The following is a 23,821-nucleotide window of genomic DNA, read 5'->3' on the forward strand; positions in this document are numbered from 1 at the left end:
GTATACAAGGAAATATGTACATCTAGCTACTGTCCGTAAAACTGGCTGTATAACTGTACATATTAAAACGCACTATTTCCTAAATGCTTGTAACCTCCGATATGACAGCCTACAGTAGCTGGTGGGAGGCAAACAGATAAGATACCAGCTGCATACAATTCCTGTATTATCATATTATAGTCCAATGTAATCGGTCACAAGTAGGTCCGTCATCGACTCTTGTCCCGCAATAACGGGAAAAATGGTGTAGCAATAAGTCTTTATTTTAGCTATCTTCGAGTATGAGAGTGTGTATCTTTGTTGCTGAACCTGAGAATTGTTCGCAAAACTATTTCGCAAGGTATTTAAATTCAGTAGCTAGAATTACGCGTAATATAACTAGCTAAATCAGCAATGGCACTTGCGACAGCTGTGTGGTTTTTGCTTGCAGCTGAGGTATGGTAACATATTGGTTTTGTAGTTTCTCTCTGCCTCTATTTAGCTAACTGTTGTCCGGGAAGGCGGTGCTCTTTAAAATGGTGCTTAATAGTCTGTAAATCAGAGGGTAGTTTTCCATCGAATTATACTAGTGTAATTAGACCGAGTGACGCTGTGGTGTTTGTATCTTGAAAGATGTAGGAGGCGTAGGAGTTTAATTTACGAGGTAGGAAAGCACCATTTGCCATCATTGCGGATGTGCACGTTAAATCCACTTTAAGACTAGCCGGTATTTCAATATACTATGCTTTTCGAGTCTCACGGTTTCAATTACGAAATATCCATTTCGAATATCCAGCTAATACGGATTAGCAAAATTGCGATTTGACATGGTCGGCTATATGGGATTTTGCCTTTCTGTGCGCAAGTGTCACTAGGCATGGGTTGAGTCAGTCAGTCTATATATAGGCCTTGTAACTACTAGGCAAACACTGACTCACGATCCTCACCTAAAAACACACCAACCCAGAAAACAAACGAAAAAAAAAAAACAGCCGAAGCTAAAGGTGGAGACAGAGGAGACGTGAATACCCCTGTCTTTGAGTGCTTGCGTGAACACCCCGCAGCACGCGGCACGGCTGGCTATCCTTGTATTAACCTTGCCCTCTCTGCTCTGTGTCAAGACACGAAGTCGTAGCGCGGCGTTGAGTGTCTCAGACAGTTCATCTTTATTAATCTCTCCATCTTCATTTGTCGTACAAACAGATACGGGCGACTAGACAAACGGAGACAGACACGCACACCGACGCAACCGCGCTTGCACACGGAGTCCTGTAAGTACACAATTAGACTGTCATCGCGGGCAGCGCCAGCGCAGTGCGTCTAGTCTTTTCATCTCGTGATGATATGAAACCTCCCTCTCTTGCTCTCTTCTGCCTCACTTATCTTTCTCCTTACTCCCCTCTCCATTCCTCTCTCTCTGCTCTCATCCTCTCCCTTTTCTCAAGCTGATGCTGCTTGAGGGTCTCACTCCCCCCCCCCCCCCCCCCCCCCCCCATCTCTCTCTCTCTCTCTCTCTCTCTCTCTCTCTCTCTCTCTCTCTCTCTCTCTCTCTCTTTCTCTCTCGGGCTCAGTCGGTGTAGCACAGGCATTGCACAGTCACACTCTCTCATTCTCTGCACCAAAAGCCACAAATCATAGAACCACTTTGACCAGCAAAGAAGAGGACAAGAGAGAGAGAGCAAAATACGAATACTTGAGGAAAAAACATTTTACAAAACAGAGGCGTTTTTCTTGACTAGCATCTTTTTTAGCCTTAAAACATCTACATGACAGTAGACATATTCACCGGTCTCTTTTAGTACCTGTTTGTGGGATTAAAATGATTTAAACTACCAAAAACAGCCTCATCTGTTGGAGAGAGGGTGGGACGAAGAACCAGACCGGGCTCTTGTCTGCAAAGGGATACAGAGCAATCCAGCTGGAGGGAGAGAGAAAAACGAAGAGAGAGTGTTCAAGAGGTAGACAGACGCATCTTTTTTGGGGGGAATCGTCACTGGTCTCAGAGGACGAGATGGCACACAACTCACTCCAGCAGGAAAATTAGGTTTGTGACTGTTTTTCACTGTGTTCTTTATTCTGTAAAGGACAGAGATTTGTAGGGAGGGGGTTGGAATAAATTCAGAGAAGGAGGACGAGGAGGGGAAAGAACAGGAAAAATGAAACATACTGTTTTCAGTGAGGGGGGGTTGGAGACCAACAGGGAACAGGAAAGATAAATTGTGATGTTTCATAGAGGCACGCATGCCCATCGATGCACAGACAACAAACCTAGCATCCTCTTAAACCCCATCCAAACCTACTGAGCACAAGAGATTTAAAACGCATGTAATTGGATTGTTTGGTTTAAGGTGGGGCTTTAAGGGAAGATTCAGTTAATGCAATGACTGACAGGCTCAAAGTTCTACAAGCGCTGTAGATGTCTCTCCTTGTGACTAACTGCTGTTAAATGCGGCTGGCACGTCCTCAATGTTGCTGTAATTGACATAATGTACTTTTGCCATTGTCTGTGCACTATAAGGTGTTAAGTTTGCGACTGAGGAGATTATTTCCAGTGACAGGCAGGTGGAGAGATAGAGATGCTTAAAATCAGATAGACAGATGGATGTGTAAAGCAGAGATGATTCGGAAGGGCAAAGCTAAGGGAAGACTGATGTGCTGATAATGGGGAGGAAAAATGACTGATGTTTTTGGTTCTTTGCGAGTACCCCAGTTCCTAGAGTTTCTCTGCCGTGACACTTCAGAATTTCTGAGGACCTGTCTGTTTCTCTGTTGCAGGAGGGCCCAACAGCCCACCCACCACTGCCAAATCTACCTGCCCCCCATTCCACCCTCCACCCCAAACACCACCTGGTCAGGTCTTTTGATGGGGGTTTCACATCCCTCCCCTGACCTTTTTAGAGCCGCCATCCTCTTTGGCTTCTTAGGGTGGAGTGAATGAGTCAGGGTTTGGGGGTTGTCCGGGCAATGGAGACAGAGGCATCTGGCATGGGGTCGTTCCTTTCGGATGCCAGAACGTAACTGGGGCGGGCTGAGACGGATGAACAGGGGCAAGGGGCCGACACTGAACTGCAAAATGATGGAGGTGAAATAAAGGACACAATGCAGGAATCGGAAGGCACACAAATGCAGCAGCTCCGTAGAGAGAAGAATGCAGAGGGATGGAGGAGACACTGCACGTAAGAGGAGAGCAGTGAACGCTGGGATTCTACAGTACAGCATGGCGACTGCTAGAAGGAACATGTTTCATTCTCACCAACACCTCCAGAAACAGCCGCGGCCCTATTCCTTAATGCTGTGAAAATGGGAAAGCACCCTTTACCAAGGGTTCAGTGTTTATCCTGAGCTCCATTCCAGCTGCACCTTCGCCATCCTTTCATATGGAAATGAAACCAAATGCATTTCAGATTTTGTCACTCCTGAGTTTCCCTTGGACTGGACGAGGAACAGACATAGGTGTCTAATCCTCCAAGTCACTCCAGCTGAAGCCAACACCTTTGATGTTTGTGGAGAGGGGTGGGAGGTGTCAAACGGATTTCTGCTCTGTTCTCCAGGCCTGGGGCAGGGACTGAGCGTGCTTCCTATCCTGGACTCTGGCTGACATGTAGAAAGGATTCCAACCTTTGTCTGGCACAGACACTGAAGGTATTGTGTATGAGCTGCATGACTATGTATGTGCCTGTGCATCACACACACACACACACACACACACACACACACACACACACACACAAACTCTCTCAAAGAGGCATGTATACATACACAAACACACATTCACACAAGCTCCCTCAAAGATGTACACACACACCTGCTTACATGCAGGCAACACTGTTGTGTATGGCTGTGTTATTTATTTGTTATACATGTGCTATTTCCAGCATAGCTCTTGACCTCTCTCTCCTTCTCACTTTCACTCACTCCCATTAAAACTGGGCCTGCTGAGTGAGGGCTGAGCTTATATAAGACACTGAAACAAGGTGAACAAGAGCAGTGCAATCAGAAGGAGCTCAAGCTTTCCTTCATCCACTGATATTCTTCCCTCTCAGCAGCTCAGCACAGAAGGAGGGCGAGAGGGCCGTGTGCGTGTGCGTGTGCACGTGCGCACACACACACAAATACGCATACATGTACACACATGTAGACATAAATGCACGCACAAAAAATCACCCACATACACATGCAGATGCACATGCACCTGCACTTGCAAACACACATACACATGAATGGAAATGCACATTCACACACAAGCGCACAAGCTTGCACTAACATGCACACACACATACCCGTGCACATGTATACACGTATGCACGCACACTTAAAGACATGCACACACACATCTGGACACCTCTAGAACTGACTGACAAAAAGCACAGCATTAGATACCAGCTGAGAAAATAAGATCCTTGATGGGCAAGGCATCTGCTGGCTGTCTGTATGGCAGGTATTGCACGCCGAGGCACCATATCAGAGCTCTGCGCAGGAACAGTGGGATATGGTGCATCACAACAAATTGCAGTAATGTCACAGCAGTGAGGGGAAGCACTTAGCATGTTAGCCTTACACCTGTGTGTTAACTCCCTTGTTGTGTGGGGTTTTCAACAGCTACATCTTTCAGTGTATGTATGTATACTTGTGTATGTGTATGTGGTTATGTACAAGTGACCAGGAATGCAGGATTCATGTGTACTTGTGTGCATGTGTGCTTGCATGTGTAAACACATCCATGTGTGGATGAGTGATCACGTACATGGATGTGTGTGAAAGTGTTTGTGTGTGCCAGATTAAATCAGACCACATTGCGATTAGTGATTTATGTAGTGCAGTAAAATGCACAGGCCAAATGAAGGATTGCCTGATTTACTGGTCAAATGATTGACGGATGCATGCATCAGTCAACACGCCACAATGCCCGCCCCCACACGTAGGCAACTCAATCGGCTGTGTCACTGCATTGATCACCCAGCCAAGATTAAGCGTTAGACTCCACAAACTCTTAAAAGGATGAGGGTGATGAATGTACATTTAAGCAGGCTCATTAATCAAGCACCACCCACCAAGGTGCAATGCCTTTTCTGAGGGAGATGCACATTGCACCTGTAAAATGTTCTCACATTATTACAAACCTGTAAAATGTCCCCATATTATCACAAACCTGTAAAATGTTCCCACATTATTACAAACCTGAAAAATGTCCTTACATACTGCATACCTGTAACATTTTGCATCTGAAAAATCTGGTTGTGCCCTGGTAGCTGCCACTCCAGCAGTTTCTTGCAGCCCATTGGCCATGATTCAGCCCCTTCCTCCTCTCTTTACACAAAACTAAACTATGATTTCCTCTCCTCATTTCTTGTTCTGTGAGTGCAAAAAGCATTTCGTGGAACCATTGGCTTACAAGGAGCATGGAGGCAGACTGTTATTACAGGACTGGAATACATAAGCCACTGTAGAGCCTTCCCCCACTGTTTCAGGTGTCTGTATGTGCTCAAGAAAAGAGAGCAGAGGAGGAGAGAGAGAGAGGGGGAGAGGAGAGAGGGAAAGGGAGAGAAGGGAAAATAGGGGAGAGGAGAGAGGAAGTTCTGCTGGTTCAGGATCAGGGTCAAGGCTAGGTTAGTGTGTATTAATAGTGGTGGGTTTTAGTTGAAAACTGGTCAGGCACCTGGGGGAAAACTGAATAAAATCATCTCACAGCCCCGAGCCCCCCTCCCCAACTCCTGCTGCACAAACACTCTCCATTACTCAGCGCACCCTCCTCTTCTCCCTGCCTAATTCTGCTCATCCATTTCCTCAGATCTGTCAGCTCTTTGCAGCATTTTCTCACACTATCCTTCTCTCTCTCCCTCTTCCTCTCCATTTAATCGCAGACAGAACGCCCCCTCCCTCAGAGAGTGGGGTGGGGAGGTGGGGAAGGCAATAGCCGTCACATTCATATCTCCACGTTTTATGCACCCATGCCTTTCCAGATGGGAATATCAATAAAGGTGTATTTACATCTCCATCTCGTTAACTGCCGGGAATCCCTGCTGCTGTCGCTAGCTGCCTGAGATACCAGCAGGGCTTTCTCATCTCAGGAGAAACAGCTGACTGACAGGCAGGGTAGATACAGAAATATAGCGATAAATAGATAAATAGATAGAATGACAAATGTCTATGTCTGTATGTGACTGTGTGACTATGTATGTGTGTGTAGCTGTGTGTGTGTTTGCGCATGTAACTGTTTGAGCATGTGTACATGTATACGTGCACTTCTGAGTGTGTGAACATGCTTCTACAGCAAGTACTTTAAAAGACAAAATGTTCATAGGCAATTAATGATAATAAAAACACACAGCATTAATGGGGAGAGTTACATACACTGTCATTAGTTACCAATTGCATTATTCAAAGTGAGAACATTTCACCTCACAGGCACCAAAGTGCTTTAGAAAAATGAATGCTGTAAAATGTCACATTCGTTTCTGCTTCACAGCACATGTAAGAGTATGACACATATGACATGTTCAAGTTCTCCTGGGTTTGAACCTTAACCCCTTGCTACTGTATGTCTCAGCACAATCCTTGGCACCAGATCCAATACCAGCCTTGCCTCAATGTGTAACCCCAGAGTATTAAGAGTGCCTACAAGACAGCTGTGAGCTGTCCAAGCAACTACAGTCCAACCCTTTGGATGCAAAGCAAGCCCACTGCCTTATATGCTATGCAACCCTGTGTGTGTGTGTGTGTGTATGTGTGCATCCGTGTGTGCCCTTGTGTGCCTGTGTGACAATTATAATGATGTAAAACTGTCCACTTTAGGAGAATTTGGCTTTCTTTCTTGGTTTTGGTGCTCTCTTAATGTGAACATTTTGTTAGTCATCTGTGAAGTACATGAGCAGGCAGAAGCCAGCAGTCCTAGGCTTTTGACAAGTGGCCTCCAGAATCTGCAAAGTGCGGAAATATGTTGGTGTATGAGTGGACTGACAACTAAAGAAATGCAGTAAACAATTAACACACTAGGTGAGTCAGAGTGGGACTGGGACGTGTTTTTAAATGTCTCACACACACACACACACATACACCCAGCCACGCACGAACACCTTAGAGCATCCATCACAAATTAAAACTCCACAGAGAAGACTACACCAGCAGGGGCAGTGGTGGAAATGCTTGGAGTGCAGACACCAGCAGGAGCAGTGGTGGAGATGCACAGAGTTTCTGTATACACGGCTGTGATTTGCATACTCAGACTCAATCGCTCCATTTGGGTGAGGCTGAAGAGATGAGGGCACGGTAGTGAAGTGGAGTGGGACAAGGTGGATAAGCAAGAGATCATAGGAAGAGGGAGGAAATGTACAGGCACTAAAAGGCATGCTCTCAATCGCTCCGATCAATGAGAAAGGGATATGAACCATACTCTCGGGTGGTGTCAGGTTTCAGGAAGAAACCAAGAGGGGGCTGGGGCTGAGACTGGGGGTGGAGGTATTCCTCAGTGATTAACACACCACCACCCTTGTGTTGGTTGAAGGGCAGGCAAATGAATGAGCATGGAAATGGAATTTAAAGGGAACTGAGAAGAGGGTTAAATAAAGGGAAAGAGATGGAGGGAAAGCAGATACATGGATAGATTCAGAGAGATGGAGAGCCAAACCCAGAGAGAGAACAGGACTCTGATTGGGACTGGTCCATCCCACAGCCCTGAGCTCTCATTCTGCACAATGTCAGTGCTAGACCATCTCTGCTCTGCTGCAGCAGGCTGTACCACACTGCTTTCATTAGCTCGCTCTCTCCTCCTCTCCTCACACATCTCCATTATTCTGTCTCTAACAGCTAGCCATCTGTCCATCTGTCTGTCTCTCTGTAATGGCTAACCATCTGTCTGTTTGTCCCAGCTAACCATCAGTTTCTCCATCTGTAACAGCTAACCATCTGTCTGTCTCCACATCTGTAACAGTGAGCCATCTGTTTGTCTCTTTGTAACAGCTAACCATCTGTCTGTTTTTCTGTCTATAACAGTTAACCATCTGTCTCTCTGTAGCAGCTAACCATCCATCTGTCTCTGTAACAGCCAACACCCTCTATCTGTCTATCTCTCTGTAACAGCAAAGACCTTTCCTTTCTTTCAGAGAGTTTGCTTGCCCCCAATCCCTCCCCCATCTGTACGTGCCCAGCTGGGCTGTGTGCAGCGGGCTACAGAGCCCCAGTGTGTGGCGAGGTGTGCTGTTATTCACACGCTGCGGTCGTATGCACAGATTTTACGCACTATAAAGCACAAAGTGAGAAATGCTGTAGAGCTGCCACTGTGTGTGTGCTGTGCTGATCTGTGATATGGGCTACTTTCTACAGCACACACACACACACATGCATGCGTGTGCAAGCACACACATGCACTTTTTCACACACATACATAAATATACAAATTTAAGGAGAACATATTATACAATGACTGACAGAGACAGTTATCACTTATTATCCAACTCTACACTGTGTACATTATTATGCAAGTCCATATTCTAATAGCATCTCCAAGAGCATTTTTTTCAACTGAAGTATGATATTAACCTCATTATTCACTCAGTGTAAACATTTTCAGGTGAATTAATTGCTTTATTGAAAGAGGGTGTGGCCTAAAGTGAGGAATGCCTTAAATTCAGGTGTGCATAATTAATGGGCAGCTTTTTGCTGCTGAGAAAATGGGGTGGAAAAGAGACCTAACAGAGGATGAAAAGGCAAAAATAGTTAACTGGCTTTCAGATGGATACAAAACAATTGAAACTGCAAAGACGTTGAGTCGTGATCACCGCACAATCAAGAGATTTGTGAGTGTGAGTCCACAGGGATGCAAAAAATGCGTTGAGAAGAAAATACAAATTAACCGCAAGAGACTTGAGAAGAATTAAACAGGAAGTATCCAGGAACCCTTTGGCCTCAAGTGCCATCATCTTCCAGAACTGCAACTTTCCTGGACTCTGCAGAAGAACAAGGTGCAAAGTGCAAAGAAAACCAGCCTCCCTTAAATAAAAAACACAAGCAAAGCGACAAGAATGAGCAAAACAATACATGAATACAGATTTTTCAAAGGTTTTGTGGACGGATGAGATGAGAGTGACACTGGATGGACCTGATGGGTGGGCCCGTGGCAAGATCAACAGATGCTGATCAACATTGCACACCAGTTCGACTGAAGTGCCAACAAGATGGGGGAGGGATGATGGATTGAAAATGAATGAACTTCAAAAACTACTGCCAGTTTCTGGAGGCCACCTTCCTCAAGCAGTGGTACCAGAAGAAGCCAGCATCATTCAAAAGGTCCATGATACTGATGCAAGGCAATGCTCCATCCCATGCATCCAAGTATATCAGAGATTGGCTAGCCAGCAAAGGGTTCAAAGATGGTAAAATAATGACTTGTCTCCCTTGCTCACCTGATTTGAACCCAACTGAAAACCTGTGGGCCCTCCTAAAGAGGGAGATTTACAGCCAAGGAAAGCAGTACACATCTCTGAACAGGCTGTGGGCATCTCTCTTGGTTGCTTCAGCTAAAATTGGCTGCAATCACTTTAAAAAACTGACAGAATCTGTGGATATGAGACTAATTCAAGTGTTAGAAAAGAAAGGTGGCTATATTGGCAAATAAATGTATTTTCAAGAGTAAAAATGTTTTTGTTAGGTGTTAAACTACTGAATTTGTTGCTTTATTTCATAATAATTATTTATAATCATGTAAAAAGACTTTTTTGTGGTTTGTTTATGAAATAAACAGAAAAAACATAATGTATTTCCCAATTGCATAATAATTGTGCACACCTTCGTTTTGGAAAAAAATCATTATATTTTCCCCTTGTAACATAAAAATCTGAGTGTTTCTTTATATAACATTTACTTTTCCTGCAAGGAATTAATTGGGACCACTTATGCAGTGTAGAGTTATGTTATGTATGCAGTGTAGAGAACAAATCAGTGTAAAGCCACATAAAATGTATGTAACTGGCTTTTATACATCAAATCACATTTAATGAATGTCACTCTAGGTAATAAGGTAATGCTCCTTTTTGTCTCTGTGTCTCTCTAGGTCTGTGGGTAACCCCGTTCTACCATGCCACACGCCTCATTCCAACACCCTTCCCAAAATTTGTATCCATTCCTAAGACAACTGCAGCCCCCTTCCAGAAAAACACAGAACTCCTCCCTGCCTCAGGAGCCTGTTCCAGAATGTTCCAGCCCAGCCACGTCTCTTCTGCAAGTTTCCTCTAATCCCCGACTCCACTGCTGTGTCTGTCCAATCCCCGTTAGGCCCTCAGCCTCCATTCCCTGGCTGACCCTGGTGACTTGTGCTTGCCTGTTGCCTGCCCTCCTGCCCGGTGTCCCCAGTGCGTATGCGGGTGAGACATGGGGTGTGGTGTCATCCTGCCCCTTCCACTGTGTTTGCCGCAACCTGTCTGAGTCCCTCAGCACCCTCTGTGCCGACAAGGGGCTCCTCTTCGTGCCGCCCAACATCGACCGCCGCACCGTGGAGCTGCGGCTCGCTGACAATTTCATCCGTGAGGTGGGTGGTGACGACTTTGCCAACATGACGGGCTTGGTGGACCTGACGCTCTCCCGCAACACTATCCATGCCATCCGGCCGCTGGCCTTCTCTGATCTGGAGAGCCTCCGCTCACTCCACTTGGACTCCAACCGGCTCACAACGGTGGGGCAGCATGACCTGGCTGGCCTACTCAACCTGCAGCACCTCATCCTCAACAACAACCAACTGACCCACGTGTCGGCCGAGGCCTTTGACGACTTCCTGCTCACCCTGGAGGACCTGGACCTCTCCTACAATAACCTGAGGCGCGTGCCATGGGAATCCATCCAGAGCATGGCCAGCCTGCACACGCTCAACCTGGACCACAACCTCATCGACCACATCATGGAGGGCACCTTCGGCGAGCTCTACAAGCTGGCCCGCCTGGACATGACTTCCAACCGGCTGCAAACACTGCCACCCGACCCCCTGTTCGCACGCTCACAGACAGGTATGGTCAGCCCCACACCTTATAACGCCGTGGTCAGCCTCAACTTCGGTGGGAACCCGCTACACTGCAACTGCGAGCTGCTGTGGCTCCGGCGGCTGGTCCGCAGCGACGACATGGAGACCTGCGCCACGCCTGCACACCTGGCCGGCCGCTACTTCTGGTCCATCCCCGAGGAGGAGTTCACTTGTGAGCCACCACTCATCACCCGCCACACCCAGAAGCTATGGGTGCTGGAGGGCCAGCGGGCCACCCTCAAGTGCCGGGCCATCGGTGACCCCGAGCCCGTTATCCACTGGGTGTCCCCGGATGACCGCATCGTGGCCAACTCCAGCCGCGCGGCCTCATACCGCAACGGGACACTGGACCTGCTGGTGACACGTGCCCGTGATGATGGCGCCTACACCTGCATTGCAATCAATGCCGCCGGTGAGTCCACTGCCCTGGTGGACCTCAAGGTCATCCCACTGCCACACCGCGGGAATGGGACCGTGCCCCTTGTCCATGGTCGGGACCCAGGCTCCTCCGACATCACCACAGGGAAGACGGGGGGCAGCAGCGGGAACACGGGTGGAGCCGGGGGCGGGCCAGGTGGAGGTGGAGGTGGAGGGGGCGGGGACAGCGGGGGAACAGGCAGGGCCCCGGCTCAGGCTGACGGGAACCCCCCTGCAGAGGAGGAAGACACTGGGGAGGATGGGCGGGATGGCAGCGAGCAGAGGGTAGGGGTCCAGGGTGTGACTTCCACATCAGCGCAGGTGCGCTGGGACCTGGGCCGCACCTCGGGGCCGTACCTGGTGTGGATGTACCAGATTCAGTACAACTGTACTGCTGATGAGACGCTAGTCTACAGGTGAGCACCCCCTAGTGGGCACCACAGCACACTACACACCCTGTACACACCAACACACTGAAAATGGCTTCGCCTCTAGTTGTCTTCCAGGGGAACTTACGCTTTGTACAGACTTACAGAGGACATGATATAGTGACTACATCAACACAGACAAAACATGCAGTCAGAAAACTGGATAGGGCCTGTACCAAACATGGAGCAGCAGCTGAATCTGAGCTGTGTGTGGTTGGATGGCTCCTCTAGACCAGCCAGATGCATGTAATGGAGCCATCAAATGCAGCTTCTGAACCACTGAACCAAAGGAGATACATCTAACCTCTGTACGCCTGCATTACTGCAGAGTTAGTGTGCCACTCCTAAATGACTGTGGCTGCTTTGTGGGCAGGATGGGAAAGGCAGATGGATGAGGCCATAGGCAGAGGCAGAGGTCCATGTGGTGAGGGGATTTAGAGGAGGCAGACAAACTGAGAGAGATCTGGAAGTGGGAGGGGGAGGAGACAGGGGGAATCTGACAGGGGACTCTGGGGGGTGAATAATGAAGTCCTTAAAAGAGCTTAAACTGCAGATCCGATAAGTGTGTCACAACCTATCCTACTGACAGAACCGGAGACAACAGGGAGAGGAGGAGGGAGTGAGACAAAGGGAGACAGAGGGAGTGAGACAGAGGAAGAGAGAGGGAGGGGGGGAGAAGGAGGGAAACAGAGGAAAGAGGGAGAGGAGGGAGAGGGAGAAATGGAGAAAGAGGGCAAGAAAGAGGAAGGGAGTCTCCCCTTCCTCCTGCTGCATCCCCATGCTGCTCTCTGGGGCTCCAATAATTACCATCTCTGTGTCACAAAACACTGTCATCTTGCAATAAGTCCAGCTGCGCACACACGTGCGCACACACACACACACACACACACACACACACACACACACACACACACACACACACATACACATACACATACACATACACACACACGTACAGACACACACACACTCTCTGAAAGGTGACAGTGAAGGTGAAGGATCTTTACAAGAGCACACAAAGGAAGGAGATGCTGAGCTTCTAATTGAATGTCCTTTTCAGGATATAAAGAGGTGCAGAGGTGAAATGCAAAAGAATTATATATAAATATATATCTGACCATACATATTTTATAGATTTCTGTTTCTTTTAAAGAGCTTTTTGCTGAAGCAACAAAACAGAATAGATTGATTCAAAATGAATACATAAATATATAAAAAATAACAACACACTGGGTGACCTTGGCCACAAAGTCATAATTTACAGCCAGTCACACTTAATGGATCCAACTACAACAGTAGGACTACTCAGGCAGAGAAAGAGAGAGAGAAGGAGAAGGAGAGAGGGAGAGGGAGAGAAAGGACAGAGAGATGGAGGGAGAAGGAAAGAGAATGGGGGAGAAAAGAAGGGAGAAGTAAAACAGGCAAAAAGAAGAGTGAGGAGAAGAGAAAGGATGGAGAGACATCAAGTACATAAGAGGAAGAGAACGAATATGGTGAAAGAGTCACAGAGAGACAGAGCCCTCTCCATCCATCCATTTTCTTCCCTCAAATGCAAACAGGAAAAGGAGCAAATGTCCTCTTTTTATATTTTGGATTTCAATCAAATATTTTATATTTCAGTTTTCAAACATCTCTTAACAAAAGTAAATAGAGACATTATACTATTTTTATACTGATTTTGTCAACCTACCATTAGAAATCGGAAAATCAGTAATACAAAAGCAGACTACAGCTCAGTTTAAAAGGGCAGGCATCCTATTGAATGTACACTGGAAGCCACAGTTTAGCCGGTTATAACAGCTTTAAGAACATTAGAACTTTGCAGCATTTATACCCAAAAGGTCTGACAGACATATGTTGCAAACAGTAGCATTTTACAGTCTAGAGTCAAAATATGTTGTCATTTAACCCAGAACATTACATCAATTAAATCAGCTGAATCTTTAAGTTGCTGAATTCACTTGCTGCTGAATTTACTTTTCCAGATTAAATCTATGTATTAGCCTACAGTTCATATCTACAAAGTGACTGTGTGGCTACAGCTAAAATTGCTGACGTGTATTGCCTTTTTTCTGTAGTACACTTTTCAATATGCACCTTTGTGTGTAACTGATTTGCCAGAGCAATGCATTTGGTACACATCATTCTTTTGCCTTATAAACAACGCACGTTGTCTGGAAAAAGGCGTTTACTTAATGTGTGACAACACTGTTAGCAATAAACCACTGAACTTTGAGAACCAGACGGGTGAATGTGAATTAGAGAGGCTTGGTGCTCTGTTGTGCTTTCAGAGCGACTGTTTTAATATTTTAGTTTTAATATTAATTATTAATATAACATTATTGTCATTTAGCAAATGCTCTTATCCAGAGTGATTTACATGGGTTACAGGTGGGGTAATTTTCTGAGGCAATTGTGGGTTAGGTACCTTTCCCAAGGATACAGTAGCAGTGCCCTGGTGGGGAATGGAACCATTAACCTTTTAGTTACTAGCCCTGCTCCTTCACACTATGCTGCACTGATGCCCCACCCATTGTCCCCCATTATACTCCTAAAATTCAGATTCACAGTCAGGTCACATGACTTTAGCTTTTTTCACTACGCTGACAGAAATCCACAGTAGAAAAAAAAAAGCTGCTTTCTTGCTTTCCCCATCATGGTCCAAAAAAGGAAAGGGAAGAGGCTGAGTGAGAGAAAAGGGCGAACATGTGGGGGAGAAGAAGAGGGAGGGGAGATGGGGGAGAGAGGAGGGCAGGCATGCTGCGCCAGGTGAGTGCTGGGGATAGTGCCAAGACCAAAATGACTCAAGGTTGCAGAGAGAACCGGCAATTACGCCTCAATGCCAATTGCACCGTGAGCCATGGATCACACCGAGCCCGGCAATATGTTTTCATTATGCTTTATATATTTATATAGCACTGGGGAATCTGCTCACTGCACTGGGGTAAGTATGGCGCTTTAAGAGTGCTAAGAGGGTTTTAGCAGGGATCACTTCCCAGGCTGGTTCAGGCGTTTGGAAGCTGTAGAACTATAATGCAATGAAGCTGGGCTAACTTGCCGCGTGCACATGAGTAAGAGTCTGTTTGTGGGCTTGAGACTGTGTTTGAATGTCTTCAGCTCCTCTCGTTCACACCTTCCTCCCACGTTCCCTCTACTCTCTCTCTTTGTTTCTTGCTCTCTCTATGTTGCGGGTTGTGTCTTTAATCGTTCTCTCCTTCATCCATGTTTATCCTCCTAATGCGGTTCCTTCAAAAAGTAGCTCTGTTCCCCCTTCTCATGTGAGCAATTAATTCTTAATCATTAGTTATTAGAAGCCGCATCCTTCCCCTGAATTCCATTTCACGCTTTTGGTTCTTGAAAGATTGTTTTCCTTTCCCTCTGTGCTCCCCTCCTCCTTCCTCCCCCTCCCTCCTGCCTCTCTCTCTTGACACACCACACATGTTCTTATTCTCTCTGCTTCTGTTTTCCTCTCTGGCCCAGAATCCTGCCATCCACGAGTGATAGCTTCCTGCTGAAGAATCTGGTCTCAGGGGCAGACTACAACCTGTGCGTCCTGGCCATCTTTGATGACACCGTCACCTCGCTGGCCGCCACCAAGTTGCTGGGCTGTGCCCAGTTCAGCACAAAGGACGACTACCCAGAATGCCGCTCGCTGCAGGCGCATTTCCTGGGCGGCACCCTGACCGTTATGGTTGGTGGAGTGGTGGTGGTGACACTGCTGGTGTTCACCGTGACAATGATGGTGCGACACCGAGTCTGCAGCAGCACTGGTGATGACCTCAATGACAGCGATGAGGAGGGGCTCCCTTGCTCCTCCTCCTTGCCGCTCCCAGCGAAAGGGACCAATGTGTACTCCCAGACCAATGGGAGTGGGGGCATGATGATGGTGGTTCTGCCCAATGGGATTCTGCCTCAGCAGAGAGGAGGGGGAGGGGCCGGGAGAGGGGGTGGGGGCACAGGGGGGCAGCTCCAGCCCAAGCCCAAAACCCTCCCCAAGCCCAAAGTGAACCTGGAACTATATAGATCCATGGGGGGGACCGGCACTGGGCTAGTAGTTTCAGAGAAACAGCTCCCCCCTTTCACCCCCCAGACTGAGAGAGTGGCACTGTACTATCCCCCAGCAGCCACGCCCTCCACAATGCCCCGCCCAGCACGCATAATAGGGCAGGTCAAACTCCGCCCCCTCCGGGACAGAGATGCGGACCCAAGGGCAGGGTCCTCCCTTGCCCCATCACGCGGGTATGAGGAGGAGGTCACAGAGTGGCGGTCCAGTGTGGGTGAGGGTGTGGTGGTCAAGAGGGCAGGCCTGGACCGCTGGAACTCCTCCCATGCCTATCAGAGCCCACCCCCCCATTGCCACGCCCACAGCCCTGCCCCCCTTCGCACCAAGCGCAGCTCCTCCTTTGACATGGGTGAGATCGCCACGACAACCTGCTATAGCTATGCCAAGCGGCTAAGTGTGATCTGGACGAGACGGAGCCAGTCGCTGCACGGCATGCTGGTCCACTGTGCCTCGGCCACCAGCGCCTCCACTGCCAGCAGCGAGGACTGCCACCCGCGCTCTGCCCGCGGATACGCTGGCTGCCACCCTGCCCCACCCACCAACCCAGACCAGCTGGAGGAGAGTGTGGTGTAGGGGAACACCACACTGCAGGACGAGGGGGGGGAGAAAGTGGGGAGATATGGATAGAGCGGGGGATGAGCTCTGGACAAGGCTTGTACGGGCTCCTTCGCTGATTTACCCAGCAGTTGCTAAAGGGGTAAAAACGGAGTAAAAATAAGATGATCACTGGTGCGGGCCAGAGACCAGTAACACCAGTGCATAGTGTCCACACAGACTGAGTGTGTAAGATGAGAAAGAGGAGGAGAGGAAGGGAATGACCCGACCCAAGGAGAGAGAAAGGGAAAGGGATGAGAGATGACAAGTGTACTATCATTCAGGAGACCTGCACAGAGAAATGGGAGATTCACGGGGAATAGCACCAATTAAGGGAAAACAAATGAACTTTGGCAAACAGGACACAGAAGAGGCAGCATTTGTAGGATAAGTGTGTGGAGTTACTGGACCTGCTGAGTCATCCTGCATCAGTTAAATGTTTATCAGGTGAGCCTCAGTCAGCTGGCTATAGTACCATACAACCATGTGCAGTGCTTGCTATTGAAAAGTAGGCAGTGAAACAAAACATGAGGCCAAACATTTAAAAAGATAGGAGAGGTACAGTGGGGGGAGTGAGGGTGAGAAAGCTATAGTAGGCTGGAGTGAGACTGTGAGTGAGAGCTACAGTGGGGGACTGAGAGAGGTACAGTATGAGGAGTAGGAGTAGGACAGCTGCAGCAGGGGAGAAAGAGAGAACAAGACTGAAAACTCACAGCACTGGGAAAGGCTTCACTTCATCTGTCCAGTGTAGTGTATGTGATGCCTGTATAAGTGCCACATAAGACTGCAACCCATCCACAGTCATTCAATTCACAGATGCTTATTACAACTCACATAAACAAGCAAAAAGCTAAATTCCTTCTGTGGAAATTGTAATAAGCAACTGTGAATGTTAATGAATGGGAGTGAACGCAGTTGTGCAGTTTTAATGTACTGCTTATGAAAGCATCAATTATAATTAAGCTTGGCAAGATTGGATTTTGGAAGTAATATTTGCATTGAATTTTCACATTGCAACCCTGATTGTCCTTGAGTTAACATGGTATAACACAACCAGGTGCCTTTAAATGATAATAATGTGAAAAAGAGTCCACAGAGCCAAGCTGTGAACTCCAGTGTTTAAACTAGAAAAGAAAGGGGGCTTAATTAAAAACAGCAGGATGTCCATGAATTCATTCTTCTAAAAGTGTAAATTACCATTGCTCACAGAAGAACTGAAATGTCAAAATACAAAATGCTGAATTCATATGAACACGTTTCCAGCAAGTCCAGCAAGATAATTCACATTTTAGAACATTACTCTTCAACCAAACAGAGCCCCCATACATAGCAATATCACTTCTATTTTTAGAATGTACATTAATAAAAGAACAGTTCTACCGATGCTTGCAATATTTGTCAGCTGCGTGCATGGAAGCTTATGTAACGCTGCAAGGGAGAAAAACGAATGGAAATCTTCGGATTGAGACTTTAAAAAATACGTTCCTCATCTCCCTCCTCACACATTATTTCGTCACCATTTGACACCAATGCAACCATCCTGCACCGACAGAAAGGGTTAAACCGAAGGAAGACCAGATAATTCTTCAGCACGATGTTGTGAATTTGTTAGCACCACGAGAATTCAACAAATCATCCGACCGAGGTCGGGAAATATTTGTGGTGGTGAGGTCTTTGCCGATCGTTACAGCACAACAGAACGATGCGTGTCTGGCCTTTGAATTTCTCTGTTTTTCAATGACTTACTCTGCCGCAGCCCGAGTTCTGTGAAAACGTTTGCCGACGTTTACCAAGGTGAATCGAACCCTGCTGAGGTTAACTGTACTACAGGAGACACTCGAAGTAAAGTGTTAAAGATTTTTCTTTAACCACCAAAAAAAAAAAAAAACAAAAAAAAAAGGAAAAAAAAGAGAAACAGAAATAGATGCTGAAGATCGATACGTGCTACGGACGGACTTGTGATGGATGAACTAAAAAATGAAATTGTAATATGTTGTTGCCACAAATTTCCTTTTATTATGATGTTCTCTCTTTTTTGGAATTGAATAGAGGATGAAGTGCGATTTGTTGAAGTAATATTCAATATAGCAGTTATCATGATTATTACTATTGTTGAAGGAGAGATTACACATACAGTGTGGTCTATGCACAGCCAGACAAAGGAAGGCCAATAATATTAATAATCATCCTAATAACCATATTTTGTTTGATCTGACTTTGCCAAAGTAAATACTGTTACCTTGACATGATATTCTAATTAACATGAGAAAATAAAACAGATTGAGGTGACTGAGGTGCAGTCAGTGTTCAAGCATTAAATGATTATGTGTGTATATGCCTGTGAATTGTTTGCTATCATCCCTGTCATAAGTGACCTTAACCAATGAGAAATGACAAAGCTTCAGTGGCTCTGTTGGGACTGCACAGTCAACAGCAGTTTAACAGCAGTCAGACACAAAGTTACAGGCCTGCCAGTGGTTCTGCCAAAGTGTCATGGAAGTATGCAGACTCTCATGGACATTGACATTTCTGTGTTAATCATTTTCTGAGCAGAAACTCATGTGTGACATCTGTATTTTCTGACAGCCACAGAGGTTGTGACAGAGATGACAGCTGAGTTTGACAGAGTGCTGATACAGAAACAGGAGAAAGAGAGAGAAAGAGAGGGAAGGACAGACGAGATGGAGGGCAAGGCTGAGTCAGACGTGGACGTGGTGGTAATTTTGTATGCATGAGCATACGTCATGTAAGTGCTTGGCCACAATTTATGGCACTGCCAATAACACGTGCTTGAGCTTGACTGATGCAAAATGAGCTGGAGAATAAGAGCCGTGTGTATAAGCACACTCTCTCCCTCTCTCCACATGCTCTACATATACGAATACTCTCACTCTGTTAATCAGGCCAAAACAAAAGGGATTCATGGCCATGACAACGAATGCATCAGGGCCTGCTGTATTATGGACTGTTATAAAGGCTAGTGAGCAATGCAAGGACCCCTTTATTTATATCACATTCATTTCAAACACATGAACAGATAAAAGCATGCAGGAGAGGGAGCAAAAGGCCTGCGTCTCCCTGTGGCCATGAGCATGTGCAATGCAGTACAAAGGCAGTAGCTCCAGGAGAGCACAATCTCTGCTCAGCTCATCACAATACACCCCAGCCTTCCCTCATCTGTGCACTCTATCTCTCTCAAAACTCACACACGTGCATACACACACACAGACGCACACACATACACACACACACACCTTTACATATACACTTACACACATACACACACACACACACAGTTATGCACACAAACACACACATACACACAAATATGCTCACACAGACCCACAAGTACAGTTTTGACACTCAGCAGATGGATCCCTGCCCCACTCTCGCCCTCTCTCTCTCATTTCTTGCCACCCAGAATGCACACTGAGCTGTGACCAATCCTGCAGAAAAGAGCTGTGTGTTTCATAATATTTATCAATGAAGCAGGGCTGATATAATCAGAAACGGTTCCATGGTCACTGGGTTGGTGTGTCCCCCTATTAAAGAGCCTGTGAGGCGTTCCGTCGACTTTGCCATGTCTCTCTGTACTTGTACTACATGGCAGCAGCATACTGCCGCAATCAGTCTGGCAGGGACAACATCCAATAACTGACACAATCTGGTAAGAAAATCATATCAGTAATGCTGCTACTGCTATTAATGCACTATATAACAACTAACTCCCAATGCTACAGCAATTACTACCGCTACAAATGATAATGAAAATATAACTCAGTAATATAAATCAGTATGTCTACATGTGGCACCTGGAATCATCTGTGCGCCTTGTTTTAGAGAGGTGTGAGGTGTCTCCGGGTTAGTAGGCAAGGCACTGGGGTTAGAGAACTGAAGTGCCTGACAGCAGAGTCGGAGTGTGTGTTTTGTTCTGTCCCCTGATCCAGATGCAGTATCCTGCGCGCCCCTGTCTCGCCCTCACCTGGCTCTCTCTCTCTGCGTCAAGGACAAGGAAGAGACCGGATTGCTAAATGACCACTAACACCCCCCCCCCACCTCAAAGACACCCCTGTCACCCCCCTCCTGGTGAGCTCTGTGGCACGTGCCATGCTGTCAGCAGCCCATCAGGACGGCACCCTGGCTGCAGTGGCGCTTCTGACATGCATCGTGCTCCTACTCTCAGCAGCCCCTCCTGCTATGACAGCCACACGCACTGCCTGCCATGGCTTTCAAAAGATACAGGCTAGGCCTTTGTTGCCTGGGGGTGTAGAGGGGGCGGGGGAATGAGTGGGAGCTCAGGGTTGGGCCTTTCCTTTGCCTCCTCCTGTGGACTGTGGACTCTGCTGAAGAATACACCAGTGTTTGTGAAACAGCATTAAACAGCACACCTGCTGCGTCTGGTTATGTTTGCCTGCTCCATTTGTCTCGGTTTTGCCCAGCACCCTTACCAAAGTGCTGCATGCTCGCACGCTGCGGCAAACTAAAATAAACCTGTGAAACAAATCCTGTTCGATGGCTCCCCTACCAATGAGAAATCTGAAAAGCCATTTTCCATCTTGCTGGTGGCTTGTTTTTTTTTCCGTGGGCGTTCTGGCCACCTGCGACTGCATATTGCGATGCTAACAGGAGGCTCGCACTGCGCTTAGTAGATTTGTAGAAGCAATGCTTAAGTCCAGAGAGAATTTCTCATTAAATGATGATTTCACTAGTGACTACAGTACAAAACCCTGCCTGTTCAAAGACGGGTGGGGGAGGGATGTGGAGACAGCAGATGGAGAGGGTGCAGAAGGAGGGAGGGATAGAGAGAGACTACAGGAGGAGTAAATTACACCATTGCAAAAAATGTCTGCTTAATCCTGTCCCTCACACTCTGTGGCCCAGACATGGGTAAACACAGGCAGGGGTTTGAGGGCTGGGGATATGGGGCACTTTAAATCCCTGCCCAGTGTGTGTCTGCTCCATACACACAGCAGCACAGAGCTGCAGTCTATGACCTCCCTCTACACCCTCTGACTAACCCTGTCTTACTACACTAATGTCTGAGCCCCTAACACTCTGGCAAAGGGGAGCAGAGAAAGACAGAGAGGAAAAGGAGAGAGAGAATGAAAGCAAGAGACAGGGAGAGAGAGAGATGCTATGTTTCATGTATTTCATGTACGTATATGAATTGAATTGAATTGAATTGAGAGGGAGGACAGAAAGAGAAAGTCAGAGCAGAACAGTAGAGAGGGAAAAATGAGAGAGAAGAAAGAGCATATTCATCATCATCCTGAGGACACCACTCTGTGTGTGTGTGTGTGTGATACTTGTGAGTGCTGTTGTGCTAAGGTAAGTGCTTTATAGATTTGTTTCAATATTCTCTTGTACATGCATGAATATGTAAAGATATTTATAATAAAGCTTCATTAAAACTGCCCTTTTATTTTCCTCTCTCCACTCCTATTCATGTGCGGCATGCAGTAATGACTGCAGCAACAATACAGAAAGAGAGTGGTATGAGAATGGTGCTTGCTGAGGTTATCAAGTGTGGTGCACAAGAAGGGTATGTGGTATGTTGTGCAGCATGGGAGATGTAGTGTAGTAAGGGTTATGTAGTGTAGTATGTGGGAGCTAGTAAGGGGTATGTAGTGGGAGATGTGATTGAAAGAGGAGAATGTAAGTGCAGCATGGGAAAAGAAGTGTAGCATGGGAAATGCAATCTGGTGCAGGAGGTGCAGTGGTGTATGGGAGATGTAGTGCAATACAGGATATATAGCGCAGTATCGCGTATGCAGTGCAATATGGGGTATGGAGTGCAGCATGTAGTGGGTGATGTGATTGACAGCTAAGGGAGTAAGTAAGTGCAGTATGACAGTGGTAATGCGGCTTGAAAGCCGTTTTCACATATGAACTCCAGACAATGTCCAGAGAATGAGGTCCGGAGTTGCCCTTTCACACATGTAGCACACAACAGGGGATTGTCCATGTCAGACACGTTCTCACCTACTAGAAATACTCCCTTTAGTTTAGGCGGGGGTGGCACCTGGGTAGAGCGTGCAGGAGGCAGGACATGACGGAAAAAGTACGCTGCAGAAATTGCAGTGGCTGTATTCGAAAACCGCCTACTGCATACTACACAAGTATATACTGTATACTGCATACTATTTTCAGTCCCAGTATGCGACAATTAATGATTACATTTGTAGTATGTTACATTGTCGCGTGAAATCATTGCGAGTTTAGAAACGTCCAGATTTCCTCGTGGTATTTTCCAGTTAGACGCCACTTGCATTCTCACCAGTGGGAAGATTATTGACGAGTTCACGAAACGTATTCTAGATTTAAAGTATTTTCAGGGTTTTTTACCTTTCGGTGGTACAGGCACATAATGTCATGCTATTTAATTATTAGGGGTGCAGCGGATCACAAAACTCACGGTTCGGATCGGGTCTTTTTTCGGATCAGCAAAAAAAAGGAGACAAAACTTTCCTTTCCATTTATTACTTAAAGTACACTTAAAGCAAGGCCCATGGTATTAAATGAAAACAACATTCAAGATGTCCAATGTTCAAATAAAATCTTAAAGTTAAATATTCAATACTCAGTTGTTGAGTGCTTGTTCTGCTGTTCTTAGGCTGTGTCCGAAATCGCTCCCTATTCATTGCGTCTTCGCAACGCTTCTGTTAAGTAAGGTTGCTGGTTTTAAAAAACTGCGGTTGTATCTTTTCACTGCAACTCTGCATCGAGATTTAGGGAATTATTACTTTAAAAAGTAACAGCGGCAGTAAAACTGTATTTCACACTATTATGGTTAAACGTTGGGGGTGGGGGAATCCGTAGCGATCACGGATCAACTACGGCGTTACAACACTATTAATTATACATTTATTATAATAGGAAGGTAAGTTTTTGTTGTTCGCTATGTAATGTTAGGTCACCAGTTCACCTATCTCACTATACCTATCACTGTTAGCTACAGCTTAACAAGCTACTAACCAGATAAACTACTAACCAACATTATTAATCATCGTAAGAGACACGTTTTGGCAGTACAACTATAGCTAACTATCTCTTTAACGATAGTTGGACTCAAAATAACGTATTTCGACGTATCCACAAAATCAACGAAAGAGTGGAAAGCAATACACAGGCAAGCAGAAAAGAGTACGAGGCTGATGTTTGCATTCTTCCGGTTTCGCGCCAGGCGCATGATAGAAACGTCATCAACACGCCCACTCGTTCGCTGTGAATTCTCCGGAAAATGACTTGCTCTATTCGCACATGGGGTGTTTCTCAAAGTCAAGAAAAGATCCCTTACGGCTGCATTTAAAGGATGCTACGTCATCGAATCCCACC

At 46.5% G+C, this 23,821-nt stretch overlaps 2 protein-coding genes across 2 annotated transcripts in view; one reads left to right on the top strand and one right to left on the bottom strand.

Moving 5' to 3' along the window:
• LOC118791451 (pyruvate carboxylase, mitochondrial-like) overlaps positions 1-23,821 on the bottom strand; it is a 150,666-nt gene that overhangs the window by 47,489 nt on the left and 79,356 nt on the right. The window lies entirely within an intron of this gene.
• Positions 1,566-18,395, top strand: LOC118791452 (leucine-rich repeat and fibronectin type-III domain-containing protein 4-like). The gene is made up of 4 exons (XM_036548814.1): positions 1,566-2,023; positions 2,755-3,621; positions 10,025-11,817; positions 15,310-18,395. Exons 3-4 carry the CDS (start codon positions 10,049-10,051, stop codon positions 16,463-16,465), a joined length of 2,925 nt encoding a protein of 974 aa, XP_036404707.1. The 5' UTR covers positions 1,566-2,023; positions 2,755-3,621; positions 10,025-10,048; the 3' UTR covers positions 16,466-18,395.

This window comes from Megalops cyprinoides, chromosome 16, assembly GCF_013368585.1.
Source record: "Megalops cyprinoides isolate fMegCyp1 chromosome 16, fMegCyp1.pri, whole genome shotgun sequence".
Classification (NCBI taxonomy): domain Eukaryota; kingdom Metazoa; phylum Chordata; class Actinopteri; order Elopiformes; family Megalopidae; genus Megalops; species Megalops cyprinoides.

What these genes read in the sequence shown, in the direction of transcription:
- LOC118791452 (XM_036548814.1), top strand. Translation starts at nt 10,049, where the DNA reads ATGCCACACGCCTCATTCCAACACCCTTCCCAAAATTTGTATCCATTC. An exon ending in GATGAGACGCTAGTCTACAG is followed by an intron (nt 11,818 to 15,309) that starts GTGAGCACCCCC and finishes TCTCTGGCCCAG; the next exon opens with AATCCTGCCATCCACGAGTG.